Source organism: Haemorhous mexicanus, chromosome 5 (genome assembly GCF_027477595.1).
Source record: "Haemorhous mexicanus isolate bHaeMex1 chromosome 5, bHaeMex1.pri, whole genome shotgun sequence".
Taxonomy (NCBI): Eukaryota; Metazoa; Chordata; class Aves; order Passeriformes; family Fringillidae; genus Haemorhous; species Haemorhous mexicanus.
Genome location: NC_082345.1, coordinates 75,405,339 through 75,419,549, shown reverse-complemented (window position 1 = coordinate 75,419,549; position 14,211 = coordinate 75,405,339). Strand labels below are relative to the sequence as shown.

At 57.0% G+C, this 14,211-nt stretch overlaps 1 protein-coding gene across 1 annotated transcript in view; it reads right to left on the bottom strand.

Annotated features, from left to right (window-relative positions):
- SHANK3 (SH3 and multiple ankyrin repeat domains 3) overlaps window positions 1-14,211 on the bottom strand; it is a 162,654-nt gene that overhangs the window by 74,285 nt on the left and 74,158 nt on the right. Inside the window, exon 15 of the mRNA XM_059847948.1 lies at window positions 12,851-13,041. Within this exon, the coding sequence (XP_059703931.1) occupies window positions 12,851-13,041 (191 nt within the window). The remainder of the gene's footprint in view (window positions 1-12,850; window positions 13,042-14,211) is intronic.

Genomic DNA, 14,211 nt, shown 5'->3' with positions numbered 1-14,211 from the left:
TCCCAAATTTGGACACTCCAGATCCCCAATTCCCAGCAGCATTTTCCTGGTGTTCCCCAGGTGTGAATTCCCTCTGGAGTGTCCAGATCCCGGAATTCCAGAGGCTGGGAAAGCCCTCCTGGATCACGGGGTCCAAACTGGGCCCGATCCCAGCTCTGAGTGGAATTCCAGGAATTCCTTGGGCACTTCCAGGGATGGGCACTCCAAACCTCCTTGGGCAGCCCCTGCCAAGGCCTGACCCCCCATCCATGGAAAAATTCCCAAAAATCCAACCCCAACCTGCCCTGGCCCAGGCTGAGGCCACTCCCTCTTTTCCCGGGGCTCATTCCCTGGAGCTGATCCCGACCCAAACGCTGAGGTGGATCCCAAACTTCTGCAGATTTTATGGAATCCTGGAGTGGTTTGGGTGGGAAGGGACCTCAAATCCCATCTCATTCCAAAGGCAGGGAAAGCTCCCACGATCCCAGGGTGCTCCAAGCCTTGGACACTTCCAGGGATCCAGGAGCTGGAGCCAGGCTGGGAAAACTGGGAATGTTCCCCTGGAGAGGAGAAGGGCCCAGGGAGAGCTTCCAGCACATTCCAGGGCCTGGAGGGGCTCCAGGAGAGCTGAAATTTGGGAAAGGCCTGGAGAGACGGGACACAGGGAATGGCTCCCAGTGCCAGAGGGCAGGCATGGATGGGATCTTGGGAATGAGGAATTCCTGCCTGGGCTGGAATTCCCAGAGCAGCTGGGGCTGCGCCTGCATCCCTGGCAGTGTCCAAGGAAAGGTTGGAGCACTCTGGGATGGGGGGAATTCCCCTGCCCTTGGAATGGGATTTAAGGTCCCTTCCCACCAAACCATCCCAGAATTCCGTAAAAGGAAAAAAACCCCTGGAATTCCCGTGGGATTTGCTGCCCCATTCCTGCCTTTCTCCTGACCCTCCCCAGCTTTATCCCAGCTCAAATTCCAGCGGATCCATCAGAGCTAATCCCAAATTTCTTCAGGCATCCGGAAATCCAGCCCTCCTCCATCCATTCCAAAGAATTCCCAGAAGGATCCAGGAATTAAATCCTGCCTGGAGGCATCCAAGGAAAACCAAACCCAAGGAAAAGCCGAACAGCAGAATCCTTTCAGGCTCCTCCAGGGGTTTTTTTTGGGATGCAAATCCTCCAGCTCTCCAAAGGTTCCGGTGCTGTCAGGCCTTGGAATGGTCCCAAATCCCGGATTCTGCTCAATTCCCACTGCTCTGCTCCCAACAGCTCCCCCCGGAAAATTCTCGCTTTGGGGCCCTTTGGAATTCCGGCCTCCCAGGAAGGAATTTTGGGATTTGGGGCTTCACTCCAAATCTCCCTGGGCAGCCCCCTTCCAAAGCCTGAACCCTTTTCCATGGAAAAATATTCCCGAAATCCAACTGAAATCTCCCCTCGAGGCAGTTCCCTCTTTTCCCGTCCTTCGTTCCCTGGATTCTCCTTCCCTCCCACAGCCATTCCCAATTTTTGCTCCTCTCTTCCAACGCTCCCCATCCTCATCCCGCAGGGCCTGAAGCAGCCTGGAATTCCAGCAGGGATTTCTGCAGGGGATCCGCGTTCCGTGTAGGGAATGAGGGTCGGGAATGGATCCAATGGATCTGGGAATCAGCAGCGGGAATGGCTCCGGATGGATCCGATGGATCCAGGAGTCAGCACCAGGAGCTGGAATGGCCCCAGATGGATCCGGGAATCGGCACCGGGAATGGATCCAATGGTTCCAGGAATCAGCACCAGGAGCTGGAATGGCGCTGGATGGATCTAGGAATCACAACTGGGAATGGCTCCGGATTGCTCCAATGGATCTGGGAATCAGCACCAAGAATTGATCCAGATGAATCCAATGGATCTGGGAATCAGCACCGGGAATGGCTCTGAATGGATCCGACGGATCCAAGAATCAGCACCAGGAGCAGGAATGGCCCTGGATGGATCTGGGAATCAGCATCGGGAATGCTCTGGATGGGTGGGATGGATCCAGGAGTCAGCCCCAGGAATGGATCTGATGGATCTGGGAATCAGCACCGGGAGCTGTTCCTGCTCCAGATGGATCCGGGAATCAGCGCTGGGAACGGCTCCGGATGGATCCGGGAATCCTCCCCGGAGCCGCTCCCGCTCCACCGGCTCCAGCTGCGGAGCTGATTTGGGAACGGCTCCGGCCCTGATTCCCGTCATTATCCCGTCATTCCGGCTCTAATCAAGCATTCCTTGGAAAAAATAGCGGCAATCAAAGGGAACGGGAAAGGGAGGGGACGGACGGAGCCAGGAAAACGTTCCCGAGGAATTTTCGGCCTCAGCAGAATTTCGGGATGGGGGGGGGCAGGAAGGAGCTTGGGAATGGGATTTGCTGATCCGAAGGTTTCGGATCCTTCCCGTGATCCAGGATTTCCTCTCCCTTCCTCATTCCCATTTTCCTTCCCTATTCCTGAGGGCCTGGATCCCACACAGAGAGGGATTCCCACAGTGGGAATACTGGGGTTTTCCATGGGCTGGAATTCCAGGGTTTCCCAGCTCCCCCCAGAATTCCCTGACAACCTTCCCAGAGCCAATCCCGCCTGGAAAACTGGGATGAATCCCGGCACAATTCATCTTTCCCAAATTCCCAGTCTGGCATTCCCAGCACTTTTCCTTTATCCCAAGGAATTCCTGGCAGTTCCAGTGGGATGGGAGTCACAGGAGCAGAATTCCCAAGGGAAAGTGGCCCTGGAATGGCCCCAAAAGACAAAAAGCGGGAATATTGGGAATATTTACAAGGGCCCCATTCCCAAAAACTGGGATCAATCCCATCCAGATCCCCTGGGATCCAGGGAATTCCAGCTCCTGGCACAGCCATGGGATAGGGAAAGCTGTTCCCAAATCCCACGGATCCCGGATTCCCGAGGGAGCCAATTCCAGGATGTTGGGAATACAGGGAGGATCCCGGGGGGATCAGGGAGATCCAAAGGCACCGGGATTCAGCAGATTCCTAGGAAATTCCCAAGCATGGATATCCCTCAAATCCTACCCAGCAAAGGGCAGAGGTCAGAAAATCCTGGAATGGCCGGAGCTGGAAAGAATCCAAAGGGATCAAACCCAGGAGGCTTTGTGCTGGAATGTTCCTTTTCCCACTATTCCCTCTTTTCCATAACCCAGGAATGACGATGGGAGCATCCCAGGGAACAAAAGAAGGGAAAATAAAAATCCAAAAAAGGCTGAGCACATTCCATAGGAAAACCAGGGAGAAATCCCCTTTTCCTGCAATCTCCCGGCGCCAGGAGAGCAGCGAGATCCTGGATTTGCTGGAGCTGGACCGGCAAATCCAGGGAATTCTGGCTGAGGGATCCAGGAGGGAAAGGTGGGAATGAGGCGCTAATTCCAGCAGGAAATCCTGGGAATAGGGAATAGCCCATCTCCAGCTGGAAACGGGAATTCCCGAGCCTTGGGAATGGTGGAGCACAGCGCGTCCTCCAATCCCGGCTCCAAACCGGGAAAGCAGCGGGATTCCTGGGACTGCCCCTGGGAAAGGGATCCTGGAATGGTTTGGGTGGGAATGGAGCAGAAATCCCATCGAATTCCAAGGGTAGGGAAATTCCCACCATCCCAGGCTGCTCCAGCCTTTCATTGGACACTCCAGGGATCCAGGGGCAGCCCCAGCTGCTCTGGCAGTTCCAGCCCAGCCAGGAATTCCCAATTCCCAAGATCCCATCCATGCCTGCCCTCTGGCAGTGGGAGCCATTCCCTGTGTCCCATCTCTCCAGGCCTTTCCCAAATTTCAGCTCTCCTGGAGCCCCTCCAGGCCCTGGAATGTGCTGGAAGCTCTCCCTGGATCCTTCTCCTCTCCAGGGGAACATTCCCAGTTTTCCCAGCCTGGCTCCAGCTCCTTCTCCCAGTGTTTATTCCTCAGACGTTTCCCAGGCTTTTCCAGGAGCTTTCCTGGCTCAGCATTCCCGAGCTCCGGAGAAGAGGGAAGAGCAGCCGGAGCCGTCTCACACCCGTGCCCACGGAAAACATGGATGGGAAAGGAGTCAGGGATCCAAGGAAACCCGGCCCGGCTGCCAGGCTGCTCCGAGCCTTTCCCGGGAAGAGGAGGAGGAGGAGGGGCCCCGGGAGTTCGGGGAATCCCTTTGGAATCCGCAAGAATCCTCTTCCCGCTGAAAAGCCGGGATGCGTTTGAGGGATTAGCGCCATTCCAGAGGCGGAAATTCCTTGGATAATCCGGCCTGGGGAATGTTTTGCATGTTAATCCAGCCTGAGGGGATTTGCTTAATTCCCACCTGCTCTCCAGGAAAAATTTGGGATCAGCCCTGTAAGCAGGGATTCAGAAATATTTGGGAATCCCTCCCTGGTGGAATTCCCAGCTGGAAAACAGCAGGATTTGAGAATTCCCCATCCTGAAAAATCGCAGGGAGACGGAGTCCACTGCATCCTTAGGGAAGGAATTCCTGGAATTCCCACTCCCGGAGCAGCTCCTGGCAGGATGAGGAGCTCCATGGGAAGCCCTGGGAAAGCTGGATCCTGGCCAGAATGCCCAGAGAATCCGGCAGGAGTGCGGGCAGGGAATTGGGATGGGCCCATCCCGCTTGGAATGTGCACGAAGGGCAGAACTGTCCCAAAAACCCATGGAAAACCTGGATCCACATCCCTAAAACCCCATGGAAAAATCTGGATCCACATTCCTCAAAACCATGGAAAATCTGGATCCACTTCTTTTAAAACCATGGAAAACCTGGATCCACATCCCCCAAAACTCATGGAAACCCCCCCCCCCCATTTTCCAGGGAATATTCCTGGATTTTTTCCTTATTTTTTATTATCATACACCAGAAAATGGAAAAATTCCTTGTCCAAGTTTTTCTACGGGAATGCCAACACCGGATTCCCGCTGGATCATTTGCGATAGTTCTGATTTCCATGGATTGATCTGAATTCCAGGAAAAAATTACGGATCCTCCTTGGAATTGGCAGCTCCGAGCGGATCCCGGTGGAAAACAGGGAAAAGGATGACGACGTCACCTTTTCCTTAAAAACCTGCGGACATTTTGCTCCTGGAGGTTTTATTTTCCCACGGGAATTCCAGGATTTCTGAGCAGCCTCTGCAGTCGGAGCAGAGCATGACACGGCACTTCCCAGCCCTTGGAAAAATCCAGGATTGAACCCTGAAATCCTGGAATTCCTGACCTTGGAAAAGCCCTCCTGGGTCATCAAATTCCACCTTATTCCCAGCTCAACATCCAGGAATTCCTTGGAATTCCTCCAGGGGTGGTGACTCCAAGCCTCCCTGGGTAAGGCCTGACCACCTTTTCCATGGAAAAATTCCCAAATATCCAAGCTGAGCCTCCCTGGCCCAGCCTGAGGCCGTTCCCTGTTTTCCCACCCCCTATTCCCTCAGGAATTCTGTGGCACCTGGAATTCCCAATTCCAGCAGCATTCCCGGGTTTATCCGCGTGCATTGGAGGGAAAATTCCACTTTCCTGATGGGAACAGCAACTCCCGGGTTTAAACCTGGCTGATCCCAACTCCCGTTGGGCGGGATTTTCCTGGGAATGGTAATCCACCTGGAGCCAGCGGCAAACAGCGGGAAAAGAGCGTTTTCCATGGGGTTTTCCGTGGGGTTTTCTGTGGGGTTTTCTGTGGGGTTTTCCGTGGATATGGCAGCAGAGGCGTGACGGGAGCACATGGAAACCTTGGGATGTCCAATGGCATTTTTTGGGATCAGCTCCGCCCCATCGGATGCTTCCCAATTCCCCCATCCCCAGATCCGTGATCAGATTTCCAGGATCACCAGGAGGGGATGGATTTTCCCGGCATCGGAAATTTCAAAGCCCCTCCGAGAGCACTGGGAATGGTGTCCCAACATCCCAAATCCCTGAGCAACAGGAATTCCCACGGAATTCTTCCTTCAGCATTCCCAATCCACAATGCCCCCCAACAGTTCCTCACCCACAGCTCCCATTCCAGAATTTTCCCAGAAGGAGACTCCCAGTTTGGGTTTTCTAGGAATTTCAGGACAGACGAGGAAAGGGAAACTTCGGGAAGAGCAGGAAAACCGGGATGGAAGAGGAAGATCCCTTGCCCCTGATCCCATCCGGAATAAACAGCAGGAGTGGAGGGAAAACCGGGAAAAGCCGAGCTCCAAAAATCCTGGAAAACTCCCCACACGTGGAGGCCACAGCGAGGAAAAATTGTGGGAAAAAGGATAAAGCTGGGAGGAGAAAAAAAATTCCAAGGAAAAATTCCATAGTTACCTACTTCACGGAGCTGCTGGTCTGGAGCATGGATGGGAATGGAAAAGAGAGAAAAAACATGGAAAAGAGAGAAAAAAACATGGAAAAGAGAGAAAAAACCATGGAAAAATGCAGAGGCACAAACGGAACAATGAGGAAATGAAACTTGGGAATGGTGTCCAGCTAAATCCCTGGAATTATCCCCTGGAATGCTGTCCAGGGAAGTGTGGACTCCTCAGCCAGGTCAGGACCTTGGACAATCCCGAAAAACCCAACCCGAGATCCCAGCTTTGGTTGGAATTCCAGGCCAGGACCATGGAAAATCCCCAAATCCCAACACGAGGTCCCAAATTTTGGTGAAATTCCAGATCGGGACCACAGACAGCTCCCGAAATCCCAACAAAAGACCCCGGCTTTGGTTGGAATTCCAGGTCAGGCCACGGACATCACTCCAGTCCCAGCCCAAGATTCCAAATTTGGGTGGAATTCCAGGTCAGACCACGGACAACCCCTCCAATCCCAAAAAACCCCCAAAATTTCCTTGGAATTCCAGGTCAGACCATGGACAACCCCTTCAATCCCAAAATTATCCCAAATCCGGCTGGAATTCCAGGTCAGACCACGGACACCCCCTCCAATCCCAACCCTGAACCTCCCCTTTGGACCCCAGATCCCAAACGAGGCCGAAATTCCAGCCCAGATCCCGAGGGAGCCGATCCATGAAAACCCAGCGGTGCCACGGCCGCCCTTCCCGAATTCCCGGCTTTTCCTGGCCCGGAACATTCCGTCGTTTCCAATCCCACGGGAACTCAAATCCCTCCGGAATTCTCCCGCCGATTTTGGGTCACGCTGGAAAACTGGGACAGCTCCGAGGTCACCGGGATGCGGAGTGGAATTAATGAGGAATTTTCTAATTTTGGGATGGGGATCGGGGCCGGCCGCCGGCTCGGCGCGCGCCGGAATATTCCCGACGGGAACGTCTCCCGGGTTTCTTCATTTCCACGGAAAACCAAGGCACTTCCCGAATTCCAGCTGGGAATTTGGGGTCACTTGGAGCCCCTCGTTTATGGGTTGGAATTCCAGGTGGGAATAACAATCCCCAGGATTGTCTGCAGCCAAGGAGGGAGAAAATCCATCTGGGATTCCCGGGAAAATCCCGAAATTATTCCCAAAAACCCAACGGGATTTCCATTCCTGAGGTGCCACCTTGGTTTTTCTAGGGATATCCCATAATTCAGGGGTTCCCAACGGAATTCCCACGGGGAAGGGGAAGCACAAGGAGATTTTTCCCACAGGATGGAGGAAAGCAACATTCCAGGACTAAATTCTGGGATTCGAATCCAGGAAAAGCTCCAGGAAATGCAGGAACACCAAAATGAATCCTTAAAACCATTCCTTAAAATTGGTTTTTCCTTAAAGATTTTGCTTCTTCTGGAAAATTCCGGGAATTTTCGCACTCAGTTTAAGGTGTCTGTGTCCAAAGGTTTTTCCCGCCGGGAGCATTTCCTGCTCCAGCCCCTGATCCCAAAAATCTGATTCCCAAAAAAGATCCATGAAATTATCCCAGGGATCTGAAAAGCCTCAGCCTGGAAAACTGGATTTATATGGAGGCTTTTCCCGAGAATTCCAGGGAAAACCCTTTTCTTAAAATCTGGGATTCCCGGAATTCCAGCTTTGGGAATGAACGAAGGGAAGGATTTTGGTGCCAAGGCAGAGTTTTCCAACTCATCCCAGTGGGAAAACTGATCCCATTCCAGAGGTTCCGCTCTCCTTTTGTTCCAAAGGAAAAGATCCATCCAAAACCAAGATCTAAGGAAAATCCATCGGGATCAACCTGGAAATCAGAGTAAAACCTCGGGAATTCCCGTGCTGGTCGATCCCAAAAAAACTTTCATGGATCTGAATCCAGTTCCAGAGCTGAGCCCACAAATCCCAACCCAGGCTTGGGATACTGGGAGGAGGGGAAAGCAGTAATTGTGGGAATTCTGTCCCAAAAAACAGACAGGAAAAAAGCAGGAATTGTGGGAATTCTGTCCCAAAAAAACAGAGGGAAAAATGCAGGAATTGTGGGAATTCTGTCCCAAAAATCCGAGTTTTGATGGGATCTCCCTCTCTTATCACCAAAGATTTTTCCAGGGATAACTGATGAGAATTCCCAATGTTCTCCCAGATTCCAGGATCGAACGCCATTTTAATGGGAATTTTCTGGAACAAGCCAGCCTCATCCTGGATATTTCCATGATTTTCCAATGGATTTCCATCCGCACATTTGGAAAAATCTCCTTTTTTGGGAATTTCAGAAACTCTGGGATGACTCCAGTGGATCCCAACCGAGGAACACCGTGGGAATTCTCAGTCTTCTCCAAATAAGGAAGAAATTCCATTAAAAACAGGGAGGGAGGGAATGAAAAAATCTGGGAATTGTCCTGTCCAGCTTCCCTGTGGATACGGAAATTTGGGAAGAGGGATCTTCCCTGGTGGCAAAAACCGGTGCTGAGGGAAAAGCAAAGCATGGGAAAAGCTGGGAATGTTTCAATCCCAAACAAGATCCCTACACCTGGATGGGAGGTGGAGCCAAGAATTCCTGGGATTCTGGAATGGTTTGGGTGGGAAGGATCTTTGGGATCATCCCATTCCAATTCCCACATTCCCAGCTTGCTCCAAACTGGCCTCGGACAACTCCGGGGCTGGAGCAGCCACAATTCCGACTCCTTTTCCAACAAAATCCCAAAAATCCTGAGGCCATCCCACCAAGCCATCCCTAAATCCCGATTTTTTTTTTCCACCTATATCCAGCAGAGAATTTTTCCTTGGATTTCCAGTCCGGAAATTGGGATTTGGGGAAGTTCAAAGCGGAGCGGCTCCGAAAATTCCACAAAACTTTTCCCGGTGACCTGAAATCCCGAAAATCCCAATGGAAAAATCCCGGTCTGACCTGAAATGAGGGAATACAACCCAGGAAAAAGCGGGATTCGGGACAGATGGCATTCCCGAGGGCTCGGATCATTTTCCAGCCGGGAACCAGCTGCATCCTGGCTCCTTCCCAACCCTTCCCAAACGACCTTCCCAGAGGTAAAACCGGGAGCAGCAGGAGAAATTCCTGACCTTGGGATGAAGGAAAAACTTCCCAGGAATCCCGAGCCCTGGAGAAGCCACGGGAATGAGCTGATCCTGGGAAATGTGGTGGAAAGCGGGAAGGTGGGATTGGGAATTATCCCGGGAAGGAGGCGGAGCTGTTGGAGCAAATCCAGAGGGGGCACCGGGAGGGTCAAGGGATGGAGCTGAGAAATCTGGGAATGTTCCCCTGGAGAAGGGAAGGCTCCAGGGAGAGCTTCCAGCACATTCCAGGGCCCGGAGGGGCTCCAGGAGAGCTGAAATTTGGGAAAGGAATGGAAGGATGGGACACAGGGAATGGCTTCCCACTGGGAAAAGGGAGATTGGGGTGGGATCTTGGGAATGCTGGGCTGGAACTTCCAGAGAAGCTGGGGCTGCCCCTGCATCCCTGGAATGTCCAAGGAAAGGCTGGAGCAGCCTGGGATGGTGGGAATGTCCCTGCCCTTGGAATGGAATGGGAATGATCTCATGGATAGGGATGAAATCCATCATCCTCCAAACCATTCCAGGATCCCGGAGATTCCCAGGCTGCTCCTTGGCCAGAATTCCTGAAATTCCAGCTTCCCATCCTCGTCCAGCAGTCCCTTTCATTCCCAAACCTTTTTCCATCCTTCCAGCTCCATTCCCAACATTCCCGTTCCCAGGAATCTCCACCATCCCTCCCCCCCCACACCCCGCACCATTCCAGGACCCTGGAGAGTTCCCTCGGCCGGAATTCCTCCCGCTCCAGCCTCTCCCGGCATTCCCGGCCACCCCCCGAGCTCAGGGCCCCGGCTGGCTCCGGGATTTTCCCGAATCCATGGAACATGACAAAGCAGCGCCGTTCTGGAGCTGCCAAGATTCCCAAAAATCCGCGGCTCGGCCTCTCCCGGAGCAATTCCAGGAGGGAAGGGATTGAGTCCCTCACCCGCCCGAACTCCGGGAATATCCAGCGGGAAGCGATTCCCGCTGCCAGGGGTCACTCCACCTCCTCCTCCTCCCTCTTCCCACGGGTTGTTTTTCCCTGGAGATCACACGCCAGGAATTTTGGGATGGAGAAGCGAATCCCAAGGATTTTGTGGCAGCGACTCCAGGACCACCCACTCCACGGCAGCACGAGGAAACACAGGGAAAAGCGGGGAGGGGGGAAAACATCGGGAAAAGCATTCCACATCCCAGGAATCCTTCCCGCATCCTGGAATTCCGCACCTGCATCCCAGCAATGCCGAAATCCCACGTGAAACCCTCGGAATTCCAAGGAATCCACAGGAATTCCTCAGCACAGCCCCTCCTTCCCAGCCGGCTCCCGCTCTCCGCAGGGAAAACAAATCCTTGGGAAGGGCAGCGGGAATGTGGGAGCCGCAATTCCAAGCTGGGAATATTCCCGGTCTCACTCTCCCGTCATTCCAGAGGCTCCAGCCCCGCGTCGTGCCAGGAATCCGCCAAAAAACCGCGGAGGAGGGAGAGGAGGAGAAGCTCCCGAAACTTTCCGGGGGGGGGGGGGGGGAGAAAAACTCTGGAATTCTCCGGCTGGCAGGGAATTCCCTTCCTGGGGAAGCTGGCAGCTGGAATTCCGAGCTTCCATCAGAATTCCCAGCCCAACCCCACGGCAGCGCGGCCGTTATCCAGGAAAATTCCCCTGGCAATATCCATGAGAATTCCCCCGGTTTTATCCACGAAAATTCCCCTGCAGTTATCCATGAATTTTTCCCCCTGCCGTTATCCATGAATTTTTTTCCCCTGCCGTTATCCATGAGAATTTTCCGGCTCCCGCTGCAGCTCGGGAAGCGGAGCCGGGAAAAGCCGGAATGGGCGAGGGGGGTTGGGAACTCGGGATGTGGGAATGGGATTTGGGAGCGGAGCCGGGATGGGCGCGGGGGGGGGACAAGGACACGGCCCCGGAAGGACGGGAATGGGAACGCCGGGAATGGGAACGGAGCTGGAGCGGCGCCGGCCGGGAGGGGACCCCGAAACCGGGATGGGGGGATCCCAAAACCGGGAGGGGGATCCCAAAACCGGGAGGGGGATCCCAAAACCGGGAGGGGGGACCCCAAAACCGGGAGGGGGGACCCCAAAACCGGGATCAGGGGACCCCAAAACAGGGATGGGGGATCCCAAAACCGGGATCAGGGATACCAAAAACCGGGATTGGGGATCCCAAAAACCGGGACTGGGGACCCCAAAACCGGGATGAGGGATGCCAAAACCGGGATGGGGGACCCCACAGAGCTCCAGCCCTAAAACCAGGAGGGAGGGGGACCCCAAAACCAGGAGCGGGGACCCCAACACCGGGATTGGGGATCCCAGAGAGCTGAGGCCCCAAAACCGGTAAGGGGACCCCAAAATAGGATTGGGGACCCCAAAACGGGGATGGAGACCCCACAAAGCTGCGGCCCCAAAACCAGGCTGGGCACCCCAAAACCAGGCTGGGCACCCCACAACCACTCTGGAAACACCTGGGAGCTGCAGCCCCACACCTGGGCTGGGGACCCCACAGAGCTGCAGCCCCACAGCCAGACTGGACACCCCACAAAGCTGCAGCCCCAAAACCAACCAGGGGACCCCACAGCGCTGCAGCCCCACAGCCGGGCTGGAGGCCCCAAAAGCTGCAGCCCCACAGGTGGCTTGGGGATCCCACAAAGTGGCAAACCCATAACTGGGCTGGAGACCCCACAGAGCTGCCACCCCATAACTGGGCTGGAGAGCAGCCAGGTGAGCTGGACACCCCACAAAGCTCCAGCCCCACAGCTTGGCTGGACACCCCACAAAGCTCCAGCCTCACAACCAGGCTCGAGACCCCACAGCCCTGCAGCCCCACAGCTTGGCTGGACACCCCACAGCCCTGCAGCCCCACAACCAGACTGGAGACCCCACGGCCCTGCAGCCCCACAGGTGGGCTCAAGATGCCAAAAGCTCCAGCCCCACAGGTGGGTTGGAGACCCCACAAAGCTGCAACCCAACCAGCTGCAGACCCCACAAAGAGACTGGAACACCCCCAGGCCCTGTGGCCCCACAAACAGCCCGCAGACCCCACAGCTCTGCAGCCCCCACCTGCGCAGGGGATCCCAGGGCACCGCAGCCCCACAGGTGGGCAGGACACCCCACAACCAGACCGGAGCCCCCACGGCCCTGCAGCCCCACAGGTGGGCAGGACATCCCCCAATCTGCAACCCCACAAGCAGCCTGCAGACCCCACAGCTCTGCAGCCCCACACCTGCGCAGCGATCCTGAGGCACCGCAGCCCCACAGGTGGGCAGGACACCCCAAAAGCCGCAGCCCCACAGGTGGGCAGGACACCCCAAAAGCCGCAGCCCCACAGGTGGGCAGGACACCCCATCCCTTCAGCCCACACCTGAGCGCTCCCCATCCCTCCGTCTGTCCATCCCATCCATCCCTCCATCCCAGCCGCGGCCCCGCCACTGCCGCATCCAGCCCCGGGGGCAGCACCCGCCGCTCCTCCCGCCCTCCCCGGCCGCTCCCCGCCGCCGTCCCGGTGTCCGCGTCGCTGTCCCCGCGTCCCCGCCGCCGTCCCGGCGTCCCCGCTCACCCTTGACGGCCTCGCCGCGGTTGAGCTGGATCTCGCCATCGCCCTGCGGCGCGTAGCTCTTCACCACGATGAACTTGCGGCCGGGCACGGCGCTGTAAAGCTTCCGCTTGGGCCCGCGCAGCGGGGCGGGCGCGGCGTGGGGCGCGGGCTCGGTACCGGGGCCGGCGGGGGGCCCGGCGGGGCCGGCGGGGCTGTAAACGAACACGTAGGTTACGGTGCTGATGCCCGGCAGCTCGCGGCTCGCCCCGCCGCGCCCCGCGGGCTGCGCCATGGCCGGGGGTGGCCCCCGCGGGGCTCAGCGCGGCCCCGGCGGCGCCGCCCGGGCGCGGGCAGCGGCGGAGGCTGGAGCGGCACCGGCTGCGGGGCGGCCGCCGCCCGCCACCGCCGGCTCCATGGCGCAGCGGCGCCGCCCGCCCCGCGCTCCGCTCCGCTCCCTCCGGCGCACCATGGCCCGGGGCAGGTGGGGCCGGAGCCCGCGGCTCCTCCCCCGGCGGGCGGGGACGCCGCCGGACCGGCCGCCCCCGCTCCCGCCGCCGCCGCCGCCGCCGCCGCCCCCGCTGCCGGCGCGGTCCCGACCCCGCTCCCGCGACTGATCTCGGGGCCGATCCCACTCCTGATCCCGATCCCGGATCCCGATCCCGAGACCGCTCCCTGTCCCAATGCTGCTCCCGGGGCCGATCCTACTCCCGCTCCTGATACCGACCCCGCTCTCGGGACCGATCCCGGGACTGTCGAGCACCACCCGCAATCCCGTGTGGGAATGGGAGTGGAAACGGGAACGGCTGTAGGACCATGCCACGGCCATCCCGGGACCGATCCCGGGACCGATCCCTCTCCCGCTCCTCATCCCGCTCCCGATCCCGGTCCCGGCGGGGTCCGCCCGGAGCCGCCCCCTGGCGGCCGCTGCTGGTGCTGCCCCGGGGAGGGAATCGGCGCGGGAGCGGGAATGGGAGCGGGAATGGGAATGGGAATGGGAATGGGAGCGGGAATGGGAATGGGAATGAGAATGGGAGCGGGAATGGGAGTGGGAGTGGGAATGGGAATGAGAGCGGGAATGGGAGCGGGAATGGGAATGGGAATGAGAATGGGAATGGGATCAGATGTGGGAGCAAGATCAGGATGAGAGTGGGATTGGGATGGGGGCAGCGAAGGGAGCGGCTCCGGGGCAGGGAGGACACGGGGAGCGGGATGGGAGCGGGATGGGAGCGGGATGGAGGGACAGGGAGGGCGGAAGGAGGGAGGAAGGAGGGAGGAAGGAGGGAGGAAGGAGGGAGGGTCCCCGGTTCCCATTCCCGGTTCAGGCGTGCCCACGGTGCCAATGCCCGGCGTCCCCAGTTCCATATTTGCCCCCACAATTCCAT